Source organism: Astyanax mexicanus, chromosome 5 (assembly GCF_023375975.1).
Source record: "Astyanax mexicanus isolate ESR-SI-001 chromosome 5, AstMex3_surface, whole genome shotgun sequence".
Lineage (NCBI taxonomy): Eukaryota > Metazoa > Chordata > Actinopteri > Characiformes > Acestrorhamphidae > Astyanax > Astyanax mexicanus.
In genome coordinates this window covers 41028101-41041280 of record NC_064412.1, presented here as the reverse complement: position 1 = coordinate 41041280, position 13180 = coordinate 41028101, and the positions used below count along the sequence as shown (strand labels likewise).

At 41.8% G+C, this 13180-nt stretch overlaps 1 protein-coding gene across 1 annotated transcript in view; it reads left to right on the top strand.

Annotated features, from left to right (window-relative positions):
* bmpr2a (bone morphogenetic protein receptor, type II a (serine/threonine kinase)) overlaps positions 1 to 13180 on the top strand; it is a 59258-nt gene that overhangs the window by 31368 nt on the left and 14710 nt on the right. The window contains exon 7 of the mRNA XM_049479061.1: positions 4190 to 4304. Coding sequence (XP_049335018.1) covers positions 4190 to 4304 — 115 coding nt within the window. The remainder of the gene's footprint in view (positions 1 to 4189; positions 4305 to 13180) is intronic.

Sequence of the window (13180 nt, the reverse complement as noted above, 5' to 3'; positions counted from 1 at the left end):
GTCCCATGTTTCCCATTCGTCCTTATTAAAAGCTTCTAGTTCAGTAAGATTAGAAAGGTGAAGAAAGGTCTGGTCAAATTAAAATGACATGTCCTGGTCCATACAATTAAAGAAACAAATAGGAAAAGAAAAGGAAATGGGATATACACAGTACACACAATTTCTCTGTGTGTAGCTCAATAAATACTCCCCATCTTAATCTAAATTTTGTATTAATTTATTTTGACATTTATCTTTCTTCTATATAGCATTGCAGTCCCTCACTTCATTTTTTGTGCAGCTATTTTTGATGATGATTGTAGAATATGGTCTCGTTGTCTCAGCAGGTCTTGTTTGTGCTACTTTTTCCATGTCACTTCTTAGCTTTTGTTTTCTTTCTGAATGCTTCTGCAGCATAAGCTTCAAACACGGCTAGTTATATTTGGAGTGTTTGGACTATCTAAGGGATCTGGTGTCAGATTTGATCTTCTCACAGAACTACTTCCTCTTGAGGAAGTGTAGTCTAGTTCAAATATCTCATATCTCCCCCAGTGCACAGGCTTCTCTCTCATCTGCTCGCTTTCCTTTTCTTTATCTTTTCTGTTCTTTTCTTTTTTTATAATCTGTATTTTTCTGTCTCGCAGCATTTGGACATCTTATTTCTGGGTCATTATCAGAATACTGCAACTTTTGACTCTCATAACTTTTAAACAACAATTATATTCTTAAAAATTATTAAAGTCTTTTTTGACTATTCATAATAGACAGACACAGACTAGAGTAAAATCAAATTTTCCAGCTTAATTACTCTTTGTTTCCTGTCATGCATCCTGAGACAAGCTGCATGACCGGGAGGACAATGTCAGGATGAACAGTTTTAGGGAAAATGGTCATTTGACGGTTGATCTAGATTTGCAGACATGTTGAATTGTTCATGATGATCTTGTTCTATTTTTAAAGATACATTTCGATTTTTTTCTTTTATTATTTTAATTACCGTGATTTTACCATAACAGGATGGACAGCTTAAGCTTTACCTCAATTAAATATGAAGACAATATGATAAATATAAAGTGACATTAATATTGTTTGTTGCTGAACGTGCAGCATGTGTCTTCAGTCCCGTGAAAATAAAACTGTGTGTTGTGAGGTTGTGATGTCACTGATATCAGTGATTATTTATATTATCCCATGATGACAGAGTTTAAATAGCTTGATAATTTTATGAAAATAGATAAATTAATAAGTGACATAAAAAAAAACATATTCAAAACTGTAAGGAAATATAATTTAATAATTATTTAGTACAATAAATTTAATTAGTACATTTGTATTTTTCAGCTTAATGTAACTACGCTCCCACTTCAAGGAAAACTGTACAAAACTAGGGATGCACAATGATGTCGGAATTATATCGGTATCAACCAATAATTGCTTTTTATAATCATATTCATAATCAATATTTCCATCTGATATTTGCTGACGTAATTATTGTATCCTCTACTAAAATCCATAGTTAAGCTAGTTCTTACTTTATTTTTATTTAAATATAGATTTATTTATTTAAATATATATTTAAATATATTGTTTTATTTAACTTCTTAACTGAAAAAGAGACTTTAAAGCAGTGAACAGTCTATGTACAGACCAATTAGCGAAAAAATGTACACTTGTTTCTAAAGTAATACCAGGGTGTGAAGACTTACTGGCATATACGTGTTGCTGCATCCCGTTCTTTAAAGTGCAGCGTAAAATTCCTCTACATGTGATATAATGTGTTTATTTACAGTAAATTTTGGTAAATGTATTGTTACACAGTGTCTGTGTGAAATTTAAACATTATGCTGCAACACAAAAGATACATTAGATGATATTAACTCTTCTATTTATAATGTGATCTGTTAAAAACTACGATCAGTGTTGTTGCAGCTCATCCTCTTCTGTTCCCAACCTAATTACACACACACACACACACACACACACACACACACACACACACACACACACACACACTCATTATGAGGGAAATGGGAGATTATTGACTCAGTTCTTAATTGACTCAGTTCTTAATTATTAATGCGCGTGGGTTCCCCACTCGGTCAGTCCCTGCTTACTGGGACTTACTGCAGATTGTGTCACCCCCGCAGCAGCAGGTACTGGGAGGTATTCCATCACCAGTAAGAAAGAACGAGCAGTAGCATGTACAGTATCTCACAAAAGTGAGCACAACCCTCACATGTTTGTAAATACAGGGGTTGGACAATGAAACTGAAACACCTGTCCTTTTAGTGTGGGAGGTTTCATGACTAAATTGGAGCAGCCTGGTGGCCAATCTTCATTAATTGCACATTGCACCAGTAAGAGCAATAAGAGTGTGAAGGTTTAATTAGCAGGGTAAGAGCACAGTTCTGCTCTAAATATTGCAATGCACTCAACATTATGGGTGACATACCAGAGTTCAAAAAAAGAGGACAAATTGTTGGTGCACGTCTTGCTGGTGCATCTGTGACCAAGACAGCAAGTCTTTGTGATGCATCAAGAGCCACGGTATCCAGGGTAATGTCAGCATACCACCAAGAAGGACAAACCATATCCAACAGGATTAACTGTGGACGCAAGAGGAAGCTGTCTGAAAGGGATGTTCGGGTGTTAACCCAGATTGTATTCAAAAAACATAAAACCACGGCTGATTAAATCACGGCAGAATTCAATGTGCACCTCAACTCTCCTGTTTCCACCAGAACTGTCCGTCGGGACAATAAATTATTGTGGTCTAATACCAGGTGTTTCAGTTTCAATATTTTTATGGGACAACAATGAAGATACAGTATGACCCTTTGATACAGTGTAAAGTAGTCAGTAAACAGCTTGTATAACAGTGTAAATTTTTTGTGTGGCCATAATTATTTTTTAACACTATCTTAAAGGAGAACTACGGTGTGAAATTGACTTTGGGTGTAGTAAAACATGATAGAGTTCTAACCTTTATTGAATAATCCACCTCTGTTCTACCACATCTTTATGAGATCCAGCAATTTTGTGCAGTTTGTCCAGACACCCTTTAGACTGGGTGATACAGGGCATATTCTTTCCCCTGCAGATAAATCACTTTTTACACCGTTATCCAGGCTTAAATAGCTCCACACTGACATTTAAAACGAGGCATTAAGAACTTTAAAAGTGCACAAGAAGTTTATTAAAAACCACTGTTTACAACCCGTAGCATAACCTACGCCTCTGGGCGCTGCCATCTTTTTTTTTTTTTTTCAGATTTTTCCCCATTTTCTCCCAATTTGGATATCCAATTGTCCCACCCCTTTGTGCGTCCCCATCACCGGTGATGCCCTTGACTTTCGGAGGATGCGGACGATCACACGCCTCCTCCGACACGTGTGAAGTCAGTCACCCCTTTTTTCGAGCTGCTGCTGATGAATCATTGCCTGAGCAGCCAGCGCGCTCGGAGGAAAGCACAGCGGCTAGGTTCCGATTCATCCGCTCACAGACGCCTCGTGCCGCCCAGCGCCACCTTAAGTGTGATGGGGAGAGAGCGCCATCTACCCACCCCAGAGGGAGCAGAGCCAATTTTGCTCCCTATGAGCACCGACAGCTGATGGCAAAGCTGCATGAGCGGGGGTTCGAACCTGCGACCTCTCGCTCATAGTGGCAGCGCTTTAGACCGCTGGACCACTCGGCGCCCCCTGGGCGCTGCCATCTTAAGGTAAAGTCATGGTTAGTAGAGATTAGTACTCTTTATCATGTTTTACTACACCCAGATCCATTTCACACAGCAGTTCTCCTTTAACTCCTTTGGGCATGGAGTTACTAGAGCTTCACTGGTTGCAACTTGAATCTTCTTCCACTTTTCCATGATGACGTCACGAAGCTGATGGATGTTAGAGACTATTTGCTCCTCAACTGTCTATTTGAGGATGCCTCAGAGCTGCTCAATTGGGTTTAAGTGCTTGGCCACTCCATCACCTTTATGTTCAACTTTTTCAGCAAAGCGTTTGTCATCTTGCAGTGTTTCAATTAAGTTTTTTATTTCTTTATTAAGGGAGAAAGAAATAAAAAAGTGTGTTAGCAATTGGAAAAACTGTAAATCTCCTGTAGGTATAATGTGCAGGTGTCCAGATACTTTTGTCCATATAGTTTATACTGTACATAATCTAATCAGGTCTGTTATACTTCACTCTCTCTCTGTTTCTCTCAGGGTTCCCTCTGTACGTATCTGAGTGCGAGGGAAGTTGACTGGTTGAGCTGCTGCCGCCTCGTTCTCTCTGTCACCAGAGGACTGGCTTACCTGCACACCGAGCTGCTCAGAGGGGGTGAGTCATAGTACACACACACACACACACACACACACACACTCATACTAATACACACACACACATACTCATACACACACAAACAAAGTTACACAGGGTTAGGTAATGTGTTATATATATATATATGTTAGATACCCACATCTGGTCTCTATGGAGTGTCAAATGTCTTACTAGCAGGCATGAATCTTGCATGTCATGCAGATGTGTGTGAGGATTCGTAAATATGAGCAATGTTTCATCATAGTGTGTGTGTGTGTGTGTGTATGTGTGTGTTATCTGAGGCCAAAGGAAGAAGATGCAGCAAAGATTGCTAATATAAATGTGGCCAGATTAGCCTCCAGGTTTACAGAGTTCTCAAGCAGAAGAGAGAGAGAGAGAGAGAGAGAATAAGAGAGAGAGAGAGAGAGAGAGAGAGAGAGAGAGAAAGCGAGAGAGGGAGAGAGAGTTTGTTGATTTTTCCGCTTCCTTAGTGCAGTCTTCTTGCAGCAGTGTCTCTTGGGTACATACTCAGCATCCCTGGTGATGATAATGATGCTGCTGCAGTGGACTCTAGTGTTCTTAAATGGAAATGTTGATAATGAGATTCAAGATTTGAAGCAGCTTTTTTTTACTGGTGACATTATCAGCAGAGTACCTACCAACATGTGATAGCAGTACAGTTCTGATATACAATTAGCAACAAAGAAAATAGTACCCAGATTGCTGCAAACTTGACATGCAGTTCTATTTCAGACATTAGACACATTTTTTTTGCAGCTATAATGTCATCAGTGTTTGGACCTTCTTGACTACAGCTCTGGAAAAAATTAAGAGACCACTTCAGTTTTTGAATCAGTTTTTTTCAGATTTTGCTATTTATAGGTATTTATTTGAGTAAAATGAACATTGTTGTTTTATTCTATAAACTGCGGACAACATTTCTCCCAAATTTCCAAATAAAAATTTGGAGCATTTAGAGCATTTATTTGTAGAAAATGAGAAATGGCTGAAATAACAGAAAAAGATTTTAGTTTGAAGTGTTTGGTGGAATAACCCTGGTTTTAATCACAGTTTTAATGCATCTTTTCATGTTCTCCTCCACTGCTTTTGGATAACTTTATGTCACTACTGGAGCAAAAACTTCAAGCAGTTCAGTCTGGTTTGATGGCTTGTGATCATCCAGCTTCCTCTTGATTGTTTTCCAGAGCTGTATGTACCCTTCCTCCTAGGCCTATCACAATAACTACATTATCAACTTATCGTTTAATAAATTGACATGACTTCAATCATTTTAATAATCGTGATATCATCCATTGTGTTTGCACTTACAAAATGCTCTTACATATTTTTTGACTGTGGGCAGGGCTCTAGCTGCTTAACTTTAGTGTCTTAGGTTCATGTTACCTCTGCCTTCCATTCACCATCAGCATATTTGAAGTGAAGGCTGAGGCAGGGTTTTTATTTTGGTTCAACGCGGGCCAGCTGGAACAGAGCGGGGCTGCACGTCCTGGTGTGGGGCAGACCCCCCCTGCTGTAATATCTTACGGAAAAAATGATCGTGACAGGCCTTCTTCCTCCTCTTGCAGCATTACCAGCAAGCTGATTGGCTCTTTGATAAAAGGCGTGACTTTATCTGTAAACAGACCCTGCACTAATTATTAGGAAAGCTCCCAGTTATATTTCAATCAGCAAGCAGTCTCTTCATAAACAATTCTTCACCAACTTCACCCCAGACAGATTCACCATGTCAAAAGCTACCAGAAAGAGCTTTAATCCTGTCTATCCATGTGCTATTGTTACCGTCCCCAGGACGGTGGGACTGTGTTAGTCTGGAGTCCTGTGGTGCATCATTGAACTGAGAGAAGCAGTGTGGTTATTACAACAAAATTGCCCACAATTTACGTAGGCTGTCTGTCAGCTGTCTATCAGCCACTGTTGTTGGCTTTATTAGCAGTGCTGTTGTAAATGAGAAACCTAAACTGTTACAGACAGGAACATATTGTCTTCCCTGAAGAATCCTGGTTCTGTTTAAGATCTGGCAACAGTCGGGTTTGAGTGTGAAGAACTCATGGTGAGTGCTGTAATCCTGCTTTTGCTTTAGAGCGACACACTGCCCAAACTGCTATGATCTGTGGTGATTTGGGGAGCCATTGCATACGGTCATGAATGACTATAAAATCACCAGGGATTGGATTTTTGCACCTTTTAACAAACCATGATTAAACTACATCTGCAGTGGAACATTCACAGATACTATATTTGAATGCCTTCACGCGGTTAGAACATGATGTATTGCTTTACATTTACATTTACATTTATGGCATTTGGCTGATGCTCTTATTTGAATTATGTAACACAGGCAGGTGAATGTAGAGACTCTTTGTTTAAAGACTCTTATTATTATTGGTGTAGCATGGTGAGATTTTAATGTTTATTTCATTTTTTTCCCATTTTTACCCCAATGTACATGGCCAATTACCCAACCCACTCATTAGGACTCCTCCTATCACTAGTGATGCCCCAACACACCAGGAGGGTGAAGAAAAGCACATGCCTTCCCCGACACATGTGAAGTCAGCCACTCCCTCTTTTCAAACTTCTGCTGATGTAGCATTGCTGTGTAGCATCACAGCGCACTCAGAGGATAGTGCAGTGACTCGGTTCTGATACATCAGCTCACAGATGCCTTGTGCTGATCGACATCACCCTTTGGAGTGATGAGGTGTTACGAACCACCTACCTGGAAGCTAACTAGTCCTCCTAAATTAATTAGCTCGTCTATTAAATAGCTATGTGTCTAGGGAACCAAGGTGAGTTCATAACATTAAAGCTGTCCCTACGTGATGTAAAAAAACGTGAACGTCAGTATTAATGTAACTGCGTGTACAAATATCTATTGGAGCCACAGAGAGAGGTCAGCTTACCCGGGGCCGGTCCGGTCAGCCCTACTCCGGCGGCGGTTTTCCCACGCGACGCTACGTTGGGCCAGCACAGTCGTTGACGCCAGTCCGCCTGTGGTTTAGTTCAGTTTTGTGTTGTAACGGTTGGTGGTGGAAAATCACAAAGAAAGAAAATCCATACACGATGCTCTGGAGGAGGATTTACAAAGTATGGCACAGGCAGGGAGACATGGGCCGCAGCGTGCCTCCTAACACACCACCAAACTCCAGTCCCCCGCCATGATACACAGGAACGACTTTATTGGTCACAGGTAAGTGACGTCATCTGAGCTCCCCTGGAAAATCAGTGGCTGTCCCTAACCATGTGACCTACATCTCTTTAAACATCTATTTCCTAACATCCTTCCCGCCCTAAAGGGAAAAAAAAAAAAAAACTAATGTGACAAATTCTCCCACCATTTTTATAGATATATACAAATCTTTCATTTATACTTTTTTTCTTTTTTTTTTTTTTTTTTTTTTTTTAAAGGATAAAACACAATACTAATATTATACAGATACCCTAGTCATCTCAATCGACTTGCACACAATATACATCCAAATTTTACAGAACTCCTTCTGACAAGAAAACTACAATCACATCTGCTACTATGGTACTCTTTTGTCCTCAACCGTCATTTTCTCCTCAAGCTACTGCAGGCATCCTAGACAGCGTGTCTGCAATTACATTGTCTTTCCCAGCCACATGCTGTATTACCAGGCTGTACGGTTGTAAAACCAGACTCCACCTGAACACTCTCTGGTTAGAAGTCTGAAACTTCGCTAGAAAAGTAAGAGGGTTGTGGTCAGTATATACGACCAAATCACCTACGACACTGGACACATACACTTCAAAATGGCGAATGGCTAAAACCAAAGCCAACGCCTCCTTCTCTATGGTAGAATAAGCTCTCTGATGTTTGTTAAGCTTTTTTGAGAAATAAGCAACTGGCCTGTCTACTCCTGACTCATCTGACTGGAGTAATACTGCACCGACTCCCACATCACATGCATTCACAGCCAGCTTAAATGGAACATTAAAATCAGGAGCCACCAACACGGGGCGACATGCCAACACTGCCTTGATCTGATCAAAAGCCTTAGCACATTCTTCTGTCCAGTAAAACTTCACATCTTTCCTCAGTAGATGTGTCAAAGGTTCTGTTACAGCTGAGAAATTTGGAACGAATCTCCGGTAAAACCCACACATGCCTAAAACCCTCATCAGCTCTCTACGAGTACGTGGACTTGGGAGATCTAAAATGGCCTGAACTTTAGCTTGCCTAGGTATTACTTTACCCTGGCCTACCTGATGGCCTAGGTAGGTCACCTGCCCTTTTCCGAGCTCACATTTTGGTAAGTTTACAACCAGCTGAGCCTCATGCAGACGTTGAAACAGTTCTCTCAGGTGCTTTACATGATCCTGCCACGACTCACTATGGACCACGGCATCATCCAAATAAATAACCACATTAGCTAAACCTGCTGTGATTTGATTCATTAACCTCTGAAAGGTCGCTGGGGCATTTTTCATTCCAAAAGGCAGAACTTTGCAACAATATAGACCTTCGGGAGTCACAAATGCAGAGACCTTCTGAGCACGATCTGACAGCGGCACCTGCCAATAGCCTTTTAAAAGGTCAAGTTTTGAAACACATTTGGCTTTTCCAATGCGATCAATACAATCATCCAGTCTTGGTATAGGAAAGGTATCAGACTTTGTGACCAGATTAACTTTCCGGTAGTCCACACAAAATCTAACTGTACCATCCGGCTTCGGTACTAGCACCACTGGAGAGCTCCAATCACTCTGACCTGGTTCTATGACTCCTATCTCCTGCATATAAGCCAATTCCTCTCTTACAATCTTCAGCTTACAAGGAGGTAGCCTATAAGGATGTTGTTTAATGGGTGTCGCGTCCCCTGTATCTACATCATGCACAGCAAGTGGGGTTAAACCAGGAGAATCCTTAAACAGAGTCGGGAACTCTTGAATCAAATTCTCAATATCTCTCCGTTGCTCTAACAAAAGATGAGAAAGATGTTTGGACAACTCTAGCAAATATTCAGAATTCTTTAAGCGGACGCTTACCAATTCTACCTGTCCACCGTCATCCTGCTCCACTACTCTACATACGGAATCAGTGACAGCAACCGATTCCTCCAACTGTCTCTCAGACTGAGGAGTCCAAAACCCATCAATGACACCCACAGACACTGTAGCAACAGGCAATTTCGAGCCCTCTGCAGACTCAGTAGCGTTAAGCACTTTAGAGCGGCAATAATACGGCTTTAATAAATTAATGTGGCACAGTCTAGTTTTTAATCTCCGTTCAGGAGTGCTTATCACGTAATTGCGATCACTGACCTTCTTGATCAAAGAATAAGGCCCTGAAAACCTACAACTTAAATTACCGCCTCGTATTGGTATAAATGCCAGAACTTTATCCCCAACTGCAAATGACCGCTGCACTGCTTTCCTGTCATACTGACATTTCATCCGTCCTTGTGCTTTTTCCAGGTTTTGTCTAGCAACCTCACATGCCGACCACAAACGATCCTGAAAAATGGATACATACTGCAACAAACTGCCATCATTTTCAGGCTTCAGGAACATTTCTTTGGCCACCTTTAGGGGGCCCCACACCTCATAGCCAAAGACTAACTCAAAAGGGGTAAATCCAGTGGACTCATTAACAGTATCTCTGATGGCAAACAACAAAAACGGCACTGCAGAATCCCAATCCCCAGGGAACTGTACACAGTAGGTTTTTATCATAGTTTTTAATGTCTGATGACATCTTTCGATCGTCCCTTGAGACTGAGGATGCCACGATGAAGAAACTATCTGATCAATGCCAAGCTCATGCATTAACTCTTGAAAGACACCAGACACAAAGTTAGACCCACGGTCCGACTGTACTTCTCTTGGCAGGCCAAAACGAGAGAAAAAGGTCAGTAAAGCTTCTAAAATGGTACGAGCCTTTATGTTCCTTAAAGGTATGGCCTCTGGAAAACGTGTTGTCAAATCCATGATGGTCAACAAGTATTCATTGCCTTTTTTTGTTTTGGGCAAAGGCCCTACACAGTCAATTAGGACCCGAGTAAATGGTTCCTCACCTACAGGCAGTGGATACAATGGGGCTGGTGGAACTTTCTGGTTGGGCTTGCCCACTATCTGACATGCATGACATGAACGACAAAAATCTACAACGTCCCGGTGTAACTTAGGCCAATAGAAATGCTGCATTAGTTTTTGCTGCGTTTTTCGAATGCCTAAGTGACCTGACATTGGTGATTCGTGTGCCAAACGCAGAATATCCTCTCTAAAACACTGCGGAAGCACAATTTGCTCTCTCACACTCCAATCCTCAAGGGCTGGACGATTTGGTGGGCGCCACTTGCGCATCAAAACACTATCACGCAAGTACACACCCTCAGCTACTATCTGCATCTCTGCGAAGGACACAGCAGCTTCCCTAAGAGTAGCCAAACTGGGATCTCTATTTTGCTCCTGGATCAATTTCTCCTTATTAAACTGCTTATCATTACCTCCCCCAAGTAAACTAGCAAACAGAGTATCAGCTAGTGCCAAAAAAGGTCCATCTGAATGATCAAACCCTTTAGCTACAGCTGGCTCAGCTCTGGCCTCTGCCCGACGAGACTGTCCACGAGTAACCACACAGGCAGAAAAAACTTCAGGGAATTCTTTCTCAAGAGCTTCTGTCTCATTAATACAGGGAGTTTCACTCACCATTGGGGTTATACAAACATGATCACCAGCGAGATCATTACCCAATAATAGGCTAATGCCCTTAACTGGCAGGGAGGGCACCACCCCCAAAATAACCTCACCAGTCACTGCGTTTGACTTTAAGAATACCCTGTGCAATGGCACAGAAAGATACTCTCTTGCTACACCTTCGATTAAGACAGAGGTTTTTACAGAAGTACAACTGGGCAAATCAAGGGCACTACCTAGCAACAAAGATTGGGCAGCACCAGTGTCCCTCAGAATGGTAACAGGGACCTCCGGTTCTCCCTCAGCAACAGATATGAAACCTTCTGAAACAAAACTCCGGTAAATAGGGGACTTAGCTCCTACCACTGTCTCTAACTCACCTTTCATAGGGTAAAATACAGCATCAGACACTAGAGCTACTGGACGATTCTCCTTTCTGGAATACTCCCTTTTTAACATGGGGCATCTAGGCTTTATGTGCCCAGTCTTCTTGCAAAAATGACAAACAATGTCCTTTAAAGGACGACTATTAAACTGAGGCTTACCGGGGAAATACCTTGTACCTGGACTTCTGCTCTCTCTGCCTGCTCTCTCTTCCTTATCCTGCTTCTGGAGACTTACCTTCCTTGCTTCAGCCCAAGGCTCCTGATGTATTAAGACATAATTATCTGCTATTTCGGCTGCCATTCTAGCGGTCTCTATAACCTGTTCATTTAAGTGCACAGCAACATGCTTAGGGACACTTTCTTTAAACTGTTCAATCAACATTAGCTGCCGAATATCCTGAAAAGTATGAGTCTCACTAGCGCGTAGCCACTTATCAAACACCAACTCCTGCTGTCTAGCTAAATCAACGTACGTGTGACCTGGTTTCAACCTACCTGCTCTAAACTGCTGACGATAAGCTTCCGGTACCAGTTCGTACGCCCGCAGTACCGCTTGTTTTACTGCATCATATTCAGTACAATCTACAGCATCGAGCGCTACATAGGCTTCCTGGGCTTTTCCAATAAACTCTTTACGCACCAGAGTAACCCATTCAGACTGAGGCCAGTCTCTCTCTCTCGCCGTACGCTCAAAAGCTTCGAAGAAAGTGTCAACCGAGTCGGCACTGAACCGAGGCATTAGCGCGAAGCACTTGGTTATATCAAATTTACTTTCATGTTCACGCTGGCGTTGGCCATTGAGCTGACTCAACTTTGAACGCTCCAATTCTACTCGAGCCCTCTCTAACTCCAACTCCTTCTCTCTACTCGTTCTAGAAAACTCTCGCTCTTTCATAGCTTCTGACCTAGCCAATTCAGCCGTCACATCAGATATGCCGAAATATAAAAGCAGACAGTTCACAATTTCTGACTTTTTCATCTCATCTGAAACCTCATCAACATCATAATGCTCTACAATTTTAATAAGCTGAGGTTTTGTAAGCCTTGCGAACCTAACACGGCTTAATGCCTCTGAAAAAAACTTCTCCACATCAAAGTCTGCCATTCTGACCCAAACATACACAATGTTGCCAGGATCACCCAACAATACGGCAAATACCACTCAACAAGCAGCCTGTAAGCAGCTCACTCTAAACAGAAGGAGAAAAACACTGTAATTACATACCCTGCCGATGCCATTCATTACAAACTAGTTAGCTTAGCTAACAAACTACAAACGTGTAACAGCCTTCACACATATTAACTCGCACGGCTGCAATCACAGGCCGGCTGTTACTATTCACCACACTCATCGAGCGCTCAAAAAATCAATCCAGCAGCGATATTTACATAAATGGACCGCTAAATCCAAATAGCACTACCCAGCGGCTTGTTACACAAAAATATACCCCGAAACCAACACGACACCACGACTAACTATATCTACACACAAACCAAACCATCTAAATTCGAGTCTAATCCCGGATGCAGCCCCCAACTGTTACGAACCACCTACCTGGAAGCTAACTAGTCCTCCTAAATTAATTAGCTCGTCTATTAAATAGCTATGTGTCTAGGGAACCAAGGTGAGTTCATAACATTAAAGCTGTCCCTACGTGATGTAAAAAAAACGTGAACGTCAGTATTAATGTAACTGCGTGTACAAATATCTATTGGAGCCACAGAGAGAGGTCAGCTTACCCGGGGCCGGTCCGGTCAGCCCTACTCCGGCGGCGGTTTTCCCACGCGACGCTACGTTGGGCCAGCACAGTCGTCGACGCCAGTCCGCCT